Here is a 12,086-nt window from a genome sequence, read left to right as displayed (position 1 = left end):
GTGCTGTTGACCAAACAATAAAACCAGCAGATATCTTGACTTGCCACTCAGTATATCAGTAATGTTCAGAATAGTACTTTAATATCCAATAACATCTGCTAACCATGTGTATGTGTCCAATAACATCTGCTCACCATGTGTATGTGACCAATAACATCTGCTCACCATGTGTATGTGACCAATAACATCTGCTAACCATGTGTATGTGACCAATAACATCTGCTCACCATGTGTATGTGACCAATAACATCTGCTCACCATGTGTATGTGTCCAATAACATCTGCTCACCATGTGTATGTGACCAATAACATCTGCTAACCATGTGTATGTGACCAATAACATCTGCTAACCATGTGTATGTGACCAATAACATCTGCTAACCATGTGTATGTGACCAATAACATCTGCTCACCATGTGTATGTGACCAATAACATCTGCTAACCATGTGTATGTGACCAATAACATCTGCTCACCATGTGTATGTGACCAATAACATCTGCTCACCATGTGTATGTGACCAATAACATCTGCTAACCATGTGTATGTGACCAATAACATCTGCTCACCATGTGTATGTGACCAATAACATCTGCTCACCATGTGTATGTGACCAATAACATCTGCTAACCATGTGTATGTGACCAATAACATCTGCTAACCATGTGTATGTGTCCAATAACATCTGCTAACCATGTGTATGTGTCCAATAACATCTGCTCACCATGTGTATGTGACCAATAACATCTGCTCACCATGTGTATGTGACCAATAACATCTGCTAACCATGTGTATGTGACCAATAACATCTGCTAACCATGTGTATGTGACCAATAACATCTGCTAACCATGTGTATGTGTCCAATAACATCTGCTAACCATGTGTATGTGACCAATAACATCTGCTCACCATGTGTATGTGACCAATAACATCTGCTCACCATGTGTATGTGATAAAAATAGATAAAAATAGATTTGATATACTTGAAGAAATTAGGAGATGGTAATCTCCCTGAATGGGGGAATTGTTTAATGCCCCACCCAGCAGACTGTTGACCAATCACGTTCACGTTGTCATGCTGCGTCACACCGTTGCTAAGCTAATAATCACCCAATCCCTACATAAAAGTCAGGGTGAGTCAAGAAACCTGCCTATTTTCCTTGACTATACAATATTCCATAGAGCAAGTTAATTATTTCACATCTCTGAAAAAATGTGTAATGTGCTTCTTGTTCATGTAATTCATGCTAATGTTGCGTTTTGTGCTAGCGCCCAATTGACTCCCATTCACTCCTTTACCCAGAATGCACCACACAGTCAATTTACAATGTAGAGGCAAAATGCACAATGGCCGTTAATATGAACTGAATGGAGTTGACCATCTTCTTATTTCTGTTATGGTCCCCTTACCACTTCCTGTTGGGGGGTGGTCCTCATGTGGTCCAGCTGCTTCTCCATCCTCCGGCATTCGGCCTGGGCATCGGCCAGGCTGGCACGGAGGGCGTTGGCCTCTAGGTGGGCACAGTACAGCTCGGTCATGGTGCGATCGCGGGCATTCGCTGAGTCACGGAGTTCCGACGTCAACATGGCGGCCTGCTGGCGAGACGCCTGGAGCTGCTCCTCACACTGGCGAAGCTGCTCCCTCAGACGACCCATCTCAGCCTGGAGAGAAGGCAGAGCAGACAGGTTAATACACACACACACACACACACTCCCCCCACAACCCCCTTCACCTTGTCGACAGCGTGTGTGTGCAGCTCTTTCTCCACGCGGTCCTTCTGAGTGACGCAGGCTCGGAGCCTGTCCAGTTCTTCCTGAAACTGAGTGATGGTCACCTCTCTGTTGAGCTCCACAGCCTTCAGCATCTGCAGCTCTGCACTCAGCTTAGTGTTCTCCAGCTCCGTGCTGCGCAGGTGGCCCCACACACACACACACACACACACACACACACACACACACACACACACACACACACACACACAGAAACACACAGACACACACACACACAGAAACTCACAGACACACACACACACACACACACACACACACACACACACACACACACACACACACACACACACACACACACACACACACACACACACACACACACACACACACACACACACACAATTAGAAACTCACAGACATACACACATGGTGTATCCTCTCACCTTGTAGAGGTCCCTCTCGTCCTTGTCATTCTTCAGTTGAGTCTGCAGACTCTCTTTCTGCTGTCAGCTTCTTCAACCTGTCTCTCAGACTGCACAATAACAACAACCATCACAACAGATAGAGGATTCTACTGCAATAACATCAATAATGTTACTTCTCTGTAGAGTATCTATGGTGTGTGCATTTCTCATCACCAGTCCAGTTCCTATCTTTCCAGTGTGTGGGTTCCTCCTCACCAGTCCAGTTCCTATCTTTCCAGTGTGTGGGTTCCTCCTCACCAGTCCAGTTCCTATCTTTCCAGTGTGTGTTCCTCCTCACCAGTCCAGTTCCTATCTTTCCAGTGTGTATGTTCCTCCTCACCAGTCCAGTTCCTATCTTTCCAGTGTGTGTGTTCCTCCTCCTCACCAGTCCAGTTCCTATCTTTCCAGTGTGTGGGTTCCTCCTCACCAGTCCAGTTCCTATCTTTCCAGTGTGTGTGTTCCTCCTCCTCACCAGTCCAGTTCCTATCCTTCCAGTGTGTGTGTTCCTCCTCACCAGTCCAGTTCCTATCTTTCCAGTGTGTGTGTTCCTCCTCCTCACCAGTCCAGTTCCTATCTTTCCAGTGTGTGGGTTCCTCCTCACCAGTCCAGTTCCTATCTTTCCAGTGTGTGTGTTCCTCCTCCTCACCAGTCCAGTTCCTATCTTTCCAGTGTGTGGGTTCCTCCTCACCAGTCTAGTTCCTATCCTTCCAGTGTGTGTGTTCCTCTTCACCAGTCTAGTTCCTATCCTTCCAGTGTGTGTGTTCCTCTTCACCAGTCTAGTTCCTATCCTTCCAGTGTGTGTGTTCCTCTTCACCAGTCCAGTTCCTATCTTTCCAGTGTGTGGGTTCCTCCTCACCAGTCCAGTTCCTATCTTTCCAGTGTGTATGTTCCTCCTCACCAGTCCAGTTCCTATCTTTCCAGTGTGTGTGTTCCTCCTCCTCACCAGTCCAGTTCCTATCTTTCCAGTGTGTGGGTTCCTCCTCACCAGTCTAGTTCCTATCCTTCCAGTGTGTGTGTTCCTCTTCACCAGTCTAGTTCCTATCCTTCCAGTGTGTGGGTTCCTCCTCACCAGTCCAGTTCCTATCTTTCCAGTGTGTGTGTCCTCCTCCTCACCAGTCCAGTTCCTATCTTTCCAGTGTGTGGGTTCCTCCTCACCAGTCTAGTTCCTATCCTTCCAGTGTGTGTGTTCCTCTTCACCAGTCTAGTTCCTATCCTTCCAGTGTGTGTGTTCCTCTTCACCAGTCTAGTTCCTATCCTTCCAGTGTGTGTGTTCCTCTTCACCAGTCCAGTTCCTATCCTTCCAGTGTGTGTGTTCCTCTTCACCAGTCTAGTTCCTATCCTTCCAGTGTGTGTGTTCCTCCTCACCAGTCCAGTTCCTATCCTTCCAGTGTGTATGTTCCTCCTCACCAGTCTAGTTCCTATCCTTCCAGTGTGTGGGTTCCTCCTCACCAGTCCAGTTCCTATCCTTCCAGTGTGTGTGTTCCTCCTCACCAGTCCAGTTCCTATCCTTCCAGTGTGTGTGTTCCTCCTCACCAGTCCAGTTCCTATCCTTCCAGTGTGTGTGTTCCTCTTCACTAGTCCAGTTCCTATCCTTCCAGTGTGTGTGTCCCTCTTCACCAGTCCAGTTCCTATCTTTCCAGTGTGTGTGTTCCTCCTCACCAGTCTAGTTCCTATCTTTCCAGTGTGTGTTCCTCCTCACCAGTCCAGTTCCTATCCTTCCAGTGTGTATGTTCCTCCTCACCAGTCCAGTTCCTATCCTTCCAGTGTGTGTGTTCCTCCTCACCAGTCCAGTTCCTATCTTTCCAGTGTGTGTGTTCCTCCTCACCAGTCCAGTTCCTATCCTTCCAGTGTGTGTTCCTCCTCACCAGTCCAGTTCCTATCCTTCCAGTGTGTGTGTTCCTCCTCACCAGTCTAGTTCATATCTTTCCAGTGTGTATGTTCCTCCTCACCAGTCCAGTTCCTATCCTTCCAGTGTGTGTGTTCCTCCTCACCAGTCCAGTTCCTATCCTTCCAGTGTGTGTGTTCCTCCTCACCAGTCCAGTTCCTATCCTTCCAGTGTGTATGTTCCTCCTCACCAGTCCAGTTCCTATCCTTCCAGTGTGTGTGTTCCTCCTCACCAGTCCAGTTCCTATCCTTCCAGTGTGTGTGTTCCTCCTCACCAGTCCAGTTCCTATCCTTCCAGTGTGTGTGTTCCTCCTCACCAGTCCAGTTCCTATCCTTCCAGTGTGTGTTCCTCCTCACCAGTCCAGTTCCTATCCTTCCAGTGTGTGTTCCTCCTCACCAGTCTAGTTCCTATCCTTCCAGTGTGTGTTCCTCCTCACCAGTCCAGTTCCTATCCTTCCAGTGTGTGTGTTCCTCCTCACCAGTCCAGTTCCTATCCTTCCAGTGTGTGTGTTCCTCTTCACCAGTCCAGTTCCTATCCTTCCAGTGTGTGTGTTCCTCTTCACCAGTCCAGTTCCTATCCTTCCAGTGTGTGTGTTCCTCCTCACCAGTCCAGTTCCTATCCTTCCAGTGTGTGTGTTCCTCTTCACCAGTCCAGTTCCTATCCTTCCAGTGTGTGTGTTCCTCTTCACCAGTCCAGTTCCTATCCTTCCAGTGTGTGTGTTCCTCCTCACCAGTCCAGTTCCTATCCTTCCAGTGTGTGTGTTCCTCTTCACCAGTCCAGTTCCTATCCTTCCAGTGTGTGTGTTCCTCTTCACCAGTCCAGTTCCTATCCTTCCAGTGTGTATGTTCCTCCTCCTCACCAGTCCAGTTCCTATCCTTCCAGTGTGTGTTCCTCCTCACCAGTCCAGTTCCTATCCTTCCAGTGTGTATGTTCCTCCTCACCAGTCCAGTTCCTATCCTTCCAGTGTGTATGTTCCTCCTCACCAGTCCAGTTCCTATCCTTCCAGTGTGTGTTCCTCCTCACCAGTCCAGTTCCTATCCTTCCAGTGTGTATGTTCCTCCTCACCAGTCCAGTTCCTATCCTTCCAGTGTGTGTGTTCCTCTTCACCAGTCCAGTTCCTATCCTTCCAGTGTGTGTGTTCCTCCTCACCAGTCCAGTTCCTATCCTTCCAGTGTGTGTGTTCCTCTTCACCAGTCCAGTTCCTATCCTTCCAGTGTGTGTGTTCCTCTTCACCAGTCCAGTTCCTATCCTTCCAGTGTGTATGTTCCTCCTCACCAGTCCAGTTCCTATCCTTCCAGTGTGTGTGTTCCTCCTCACCAGTCCAGTTCCTATCCTTCCAGTGTGTGTGTTCCTCCTCACCAGTCCAGTTCCTATCCTTCCAGTGTGTGTGTTCCTCTTCACCAGTCCAGTTCCTATCCTTCCAGTGTGTGTGTTCCTCTTCACCAGTCTAGTTCCTATCTTTCCAGTGTGTGGGTTCCTCCTCACCAGTCCAGTTCCTATCCTTCCAGTGTGTGTGTTCCTCCTCACCAGTCCAGTTCCTATCCTTCCAGTGTGTGGGTTCCTCCTCACCAGTCCAGTTCCTATCCTTCCAGTGTGTGGGTTCCTCCTCACCAGTCCAGTTCCTATCCTTCCAGTGTGTGTGTTCCTCCTCCTCACCAGTCCAGTTCCTATCCTTCCAGTGTGTATGTTCCTCCTCACCAGTCCAGTTCCTATCCTTCCAGTGTGTGTGTTCCTCCTCACCAGTCCAGTTCCTATCTTTCCAGTGTGTGTGTTCCTCCTCACCAGTCCAGTTCCTATCCTTCCAGTGTGTATGTTCCTCCTCACCAGTCCAGTTCCTATCCTTCCAGTGTGTGTTCCTCCTCACCAGTCCAGTTCCTATCCTTCCAGTGTGTATGTTCCTCCTCACCAGTCTAGTTCCTATCCTTCCAGTGTGTATGTTCCTCCTCACCAGTCCAGTTCCTATCCTTCCAGTGTGTGTGTTCCTCCTCCTCACCAGTCCAGTTCCTATCCTTCCAGTGTGTATGTTCCTCCTCACCAGTCCAGTTCCTATCCTTCCAGTGTGTATGTTCCTCCTCACCAGTCCAGTTCCTATCCTTCCAGTGTGTGTGTTCCTCTTCACCAGTCCAGTTCCTATCCTTCCAGTGTGTGTGTTCCTCCTCACCAGTCCAGTTCCTATCCTTCCAGTGTGTATGTTCCTCTTCACCAGTCCAGTTCCTATCCTTCCAGTGTGTATGTTCCTCCTCACCAGTCCAGTTCCTATCCTTCCAGTGTGTATGTTCCTCCTCACCAGTCCAGTTCCTATCCTTCCAGTGTGTGTTCCTCCTCACCAGTCCAGTTCCTATCCTTCCAGTGTGTATGTTCCTCCTCACCAGTCCAGTTCCTATCCTTCCAGTGTGTGTGTTCCTCTTCACCAGTCCAGTTCCTATCCTTCCAGTGTGTGTGTTCCTCCTCACCAGTCCAGTTCCTATCCTTCCAGTGTGTGTGTTCCTCTTCACCAGTCCAGTTCCTATCCTTCCAGTGTGTGTGTTCCTCTTCACCAGTCCAGTTCCTATCCTTCCAGTGTGTATGTTCCTCCTCACCAGTCCAGTTCCTATCCTTCCAGTGTGTGTGTTCCTCCTCACCAGTCCAGTTCCTATCCTTCCAGTGTGTGTGTTCCTCCTCACCAGTCCAGTTCCTATCCTTCCAGTGTGTGTGTTCCTCTTCACCAGTCCAGTTCCTATCCTTCCAGTGTGTGTGTTCCTCTTCACCAGTCCAGTTCCTATCCTTCCAGTGTGTGGGTTCCTCCTCACCAGTCCAGTTCCTATCCTTCCAGTGTGTGTGTTCCTCCTCACCAGTCCAGTTCCTATCCTTCCAGTGTGTGGGTTCCTCCTCACCAGTCCAGTTCCTATCCTTCCAGTGTGTGTTCCTCCTCACCAGTCCAGTTCCTATCCTTCCAGTGTGTGTGTTCCTCCTCCTCACCAGTCCAGTTCCTATCCTTCCAGTGTGTATGTTCCTCCAGTTCCTATCCTCACCAGTCCAGTTCCTATCCTTCCAGTGTGTGTGTTCCTCCTCACCAGTCCAGTTCCTATCTTTCCAGTGTGTGTGTTCCTCCTCACCAGTCCAGTTCCTATCCTTCCAGTGTGTATGTTCCTCCTCACCAGTCCAGTTCCTATCCTTCCAGTGTGTGTTCCTCCTCACCAGTCCAGTTCCTATCCTTCCAGTGTGTGTGTTCCTCTTCACCAGTCCAGTTCCTATCCTTCCAGTGTGTGTGTTCCTCTTCACCAGTCTAGTTCCTATCTTTCCAGTGTGTTCCTATCCTTCCAGGGTTCCTCCTCACCAGTCCAGTTCCTATCCTTCCAGTGTGTGTGTTCCTCCTCACCAGTCCAGTTCCTATCCTTCCAGTGTGTGGGTTCCTCCTCACCAGTCTAGTTCCTATCCTTCCAGTGTGTGGGTTCCTCCTCACCAGTCCAGTTCCTATCCTTCCAGTGTGTGTGTTCCTCCTCCTCAGTCCAGTTCCTATCCTTCCAGTGTGTATGTTCCTCCTCACCAGTCCAGTTCCTATCCTTCCAGTGTGTGTGTTCCTCCTCACCAGTCCAGTTCCTATCCTTCCAGTGTGTGTTTCCTCCTCACCCAGTTCCTATCCTTCCAGTGTGTTCCTCCTCACCAGTCCAGTTCCTATCCTTCCAGTGTGTGTTCCTCCTCACCAGTCCAGTTCCTATCCTTCCAGTGTGTATGTTCCCTCACCAGTCCAGTTCCTATCCTTCCAGTGTGTATGTTCCTCCTCACCAGTCCAGTTCCTATCCTTCCAGTGTGTGTGTTCCTCCTCCTCCTCACCAGTCCAGTTCCTATCCTTCCAGTGTGTATGTTCCTCCTCACCAGTCCAGTTCCTATCCTTCCAGTGTGTATGTTCCTCCTCACCAGTCCAGTTCCTATCCTTCCAGTGTGTGTGTTCCTCTTCACCAGTCCAGTTCCTATCCTTCCAGTGTGTGTGTTCCTCCTCACCAGTCCAGTTCCTATCCTTCCAGTGTGTATGTTCCTCCTCCTCACCAGTCCACCAGTCCAGTTCCTATCCTTCCAGTGTGTGTGTTCCTCCTTCACCAGTCCAGTTCCTATCCTTCCAGTGTGTGTGTTTCCTATCCTCAGTGTGTATCCAGTTCCCAGTCCAGTTCCTATCCTTCCAGTGTGTGTGTTCCTCCTCACCAGTCCAGTTCCTATCCTTCCAGTGTGTGGGTTCCTCCTCCTCACCAGTCTAGTTCCTATCCTTCCAGTGTGTGTGTTCCTCCTCACCAGTCCAGTTCCTATCCTTCCAGTGTGTGTTTCCTCCTCACCAGTCCAGTTCCTATCCTTCCAGTGTGTGTGTTCCTCCTCACCAGTCCAGTTCCTATCCTTCCAGTGTGTGTGTTCCTCCTCACCAGTCCAGTTCCTATCCTTCCAGTGTGTGTGTTCCTCCTCACCAGTCCAGTTCCTATCCTTCCAGTGTGTGTGTTCCTCCTCACCAGTCCAGTTCCTATCCTTCCAGTGTGTGTTCCTCCTCACCAGTCCAGTTCCTATCCTTCCAGTGTGTATGTTCCTCCTCAGTTCCTATCCTTCCAGTGTGTATGTTCCTCCTCACCAGTCCAGTTCCTATCCTTCCAGTGTGTGTGTTCCTCCTCCTCACCAGTCCAGTTCCTATCCTTCCAGTGTGTATGTTCCTCCTCACCAGTCCAGTTCCTATCCTTCCAGTGTTCCTATCCTTCCAGTGTGTTCCTCCTCCTCACCAGTCCAGTTCCTATCCTTCCAGTGTGTGTTCCTCCTCACCAGTCCAGTTCCTATCCTTCCAGTGTGTGTGTTCCTCCTCACCAGTCCAGTTCCTATCCTTCCAGTGTGTATGTTCCTCCTCACCAGTCCAGTTCCTATCCTTCCAGTGTGTATGTTCCTCCTCACCAGTCCAGTTCCTATCCTTCCAGTGTGTGTGTTCCTCCTCACCAGTCCAGTTCCTATCCTTCCAGTGTGTGTGTTCCTCCTCACCAGTCCAGTTCCTATCCTTCCAGTGTGTGTTTCCTCCTCACCAGTCCAGTTCCTATCCTTCCAGTGTGTGTTCCTCCTCACCAGTCCAGTTCCTATCCTTCCAGTGTGTATGTTCCTCCTCACCAGTCTAGTTCCTATCCTTCCAGTGTGTATGTTCCTCCTCACCAGTCCAGTTCCTATCCTTCCAGTGTGTGTGTTCCTCCTCCTCACCAGTCCAGTTCCTATCCTTCCAGTGTGTATGTTCCTCCTCACCAGTCCAGTTCCTATCCTTCCAGTGTGTATGTTCCTCCTCACCAGTCCAGTTCCTATCCTTCCAGTGTGTGTGTTCCTCTTCACCAGTCCAGTTCCTATCCTTCCAGTGTGTGTGTTCCTCCTCACCAGTCCAGTTCCTATCCTTCCAGTGTGTATGTTCCTCTTCACCAGTCCAGTTCCTATCCTTCCAGTGTGTGTTCCTCCTCACCAGTCTAGTTCCTATCCTTCCAGTGTGTGTTCCTCCTCACCAGTCCAGTTCCTATCCTTCCAGTGTGTGTGTTCCTCCTCACCAGTCCAGTTCCTATCCTTCCAGTGTGTGTGTTCCTCTTCACCAGTCCAGTTCCTATCCTTCCAGTGTGTGTGTTCCTCTTCACCAGTCCAGTTCCTATCCTTCCAGTGTGTATGTTCCTCCTCACCAGTCCAGTTCCTATCCTTCCAGTGTGTGTGTTCCTCCTCACCAGTCCAGTTCCTATCCTTCCAGTGTGTGTGTTCCTCCTCACCAGTCCAGTTCCTATCCTTCCAGTGTGTGTGTTCCTCTTCACCAGTCCAGTTCCTATCCTTCCAGTGTGTGTGTTCCTCCTCCTCACCAGTCCAGTTCCTATCCTTCCAGTGTGTATGCTCCTCTTCACCAGTCCAGTTCCTATCCTTCCAGTGTGTGTGTTCCTCTTCACCAGTCCAGTTCCTATCCTTCCAGTGTGTGTGTTCCTCCTCCTCACCAGTCCAGTTCCTATCCTTCCAGTGTGTATGTTCCTCCTCACCAGTCCAGTTCCTATCCTTCCAGTGTGTATGTTCCTCCTCACCAGTCCAGTTCCTATCCTTCCAGTGTGTATGTTCCTCCTCACCAGTCTAGTTCCTATCTTTCCAGTGTGTGTGTTCCTCCTCACCAGTCCAGTTCCTATCCTTCCAGTGTGTATGTTCCTCCTCACCAGTCCAGTTCCTATCCTTCCAGTGTGTGTGTTCCTCCTCACCAGTCCAGTTCCTATCTTTCCAGTGTGTGTGTTCCTCCTCACCAGTCCAGTTCCTATCCTTCCAGTGTGTGTTCCTCCTCACCAGTCCAGTTCCTATCCTTCCAGTGTGTATGTTCCTCCTCACCAGTCCAGTTCCTATCCTTCCAGTGTGTATGTTCCTCCTCACCAGTCCAGTTCCTATCCTTCCAGTGTGTGTTCCTCCTCACCAGTCCAGTTCCTATCCTTCCAGTGTGTATGTTCCTCCTCACCAGTCCAGTTCCTATCCTTCCAGTGTGTGTGTTCCTCTTCACCAGTCCAGTTCCTATCCTTCCAGTGTGTATGTTCCTCCTCACCAGTCTAGTTCCTATCCTTCCAGTGTGTATGTTCCTCCTCACCAGTCCAGTTCCTATCCTTCCAGTGTGTGTGTTCCTCTTCACCAGTCCAGTTCCTATCCTTCCAGTGTGTGTGTTCCTCCTCCTCACCAGTCCAGTTCCTATCCTTCCCGTGTGTATGTTCCTCCTCACCAGTCCAGTTCCTATCCTTCCAGTGTGTGTGTTCCTCTTCACCAGTCCAGTTCCTATCCTTCCAGTGTGTATGTTCCTCCTCACCAGTCTAGTTCCTATCCTTCCAGTGTGTATGTTCCTCCTCACCAGTCCAGTTCCTATCCTTCCAGTGTGTGTGTTCCTCCTCCTCACCAGTCCAGTTCCTATCCTTCCCGTGTGTATGTTCCTCCTCACCAGTCCAGTTCCTATCCTTCCAGTGTGTGTGTTCCTCCTCACCAGTCCAGTTCCTATCTTTCCAGTGTGTGTGTTCCTCCTCACCAGTCCAGTTCCTATCCTTCCAGTGTGTGTTCCTCCTCACCAGTCCAGTTCGGTCTCTTTCTACAGTCCTCTCTGTGTGACTCCCAGTAGGTCCTCCTCCAGCTGTCTGACCCGGTCTGTGGCCTCCTGCAGCCTCCTCCTCACCTCCTCCCTCTCCTCTGACATGCCCTGGGAGGAGCGCAGTGTGTCAATCACACTGTCAACCAATCACAGACACAGGAAGTCAGTCCAGTCAGACCAAGGGTGTCAAACTTGGTTCCTGGAGGGCTGCCGAGTGTTTGCTGGTTTCCTTTCAATTTGTTTTCAATAAAGACCTAGACAAACAGGTGAGGGGAGTTCCTATCTAATCAATGACCTTAACAAGGGTCGGGAGGAGCAAAATCCTACAGATGCTTGGCCCCCCTGAGTTTGCCCCTTTGTCGATCAATGGAAATGCTGTGTGATAATGAATGTCAGGCCTATTTCCCTTCAAACACACTGGCTAGTTTTCCCTCCTAATGTTCTGAAGAGGAGAGGAGACAGGGAGAGGAAGACCGTACTAGTTTTCCCTCCTAATGTTCTGAAGAGGAGAGGAGACCGTACTAGTTTTCCCTCCTAATGTTCTGAAGAGGAGAGGAGACCGTACTAGTTTTCCCTCCTAATGTTCTGAAGAGGAGAGGAGACCGTACTAGTTCCCTCCTAATGTTCTGAAGAGGAGAGGAGACCGTACTAGTTTTCCCTCCTAATGTTCTGAAGAGGAGAGGAGACCGTACTAGTTTTCCCTCCTAATGTTCTGAAGAGGAGAGGAGACAGGAAGACCGTACTAGTTTTCCCTCCTAATGTTCTGAAGAGGAGAGGAGACAGGGAGACCGTACGAGTTCCCTCCTAATGTTCTGAAGAGGAGAGGAGACAGGGAGACCGTACTAGTTCCCTCCTAATATTCTGAAGAGGAGAGGAGACAGGGATACCGTACTAGTTTTCCCTCCTAATGTTCTGAAGAGGAGAGGAGACAGGGAGACCG

General features: G+C 49.8%; 1 protein-coding gene across 1 annotated transcript in view; it reads right to left on the bottom strand.

Annotated features, from left to right (window-relative positions):
• The window catches only part of LOC118377838 (uncharacterized), a 64,992-nt gene that overhangs the window by 19,669 nt on the left and 33,237 nt on the right, over positions 1-12,086 (bottom strand). The window contains exon 5 of the mRNA XM_052471813.1: positions 1,411-1,662. Within this exon, the coding sequence (XP_052327773.1) occupies positions 1,411-1,662 (252 nt within the window). The remainder of the gene's footprint in view (positions 1-1,410; positions 1,663-12,086) is intronic.

This window comes from Oncorhynchus keta, chromosome 19 (genome assembly GCF_023373465.1).
Source record: "Oncorhynchus keta strain PuntledgeMale-10-30-2019 chromosome 19, Oket_V2, whole genome shotgun sequence".
Classification (NCBI taxonomy): domain Eukaryota; kingdom Metazoa; phylum Chordata; class Actinopteri; order Salmoniformes; family Salmonidae; genus Oncorhynchus; species Oncorhynchus keta.
This window is presented reverse-complemented; position numbering and strand designations above follow the sequence as displayed.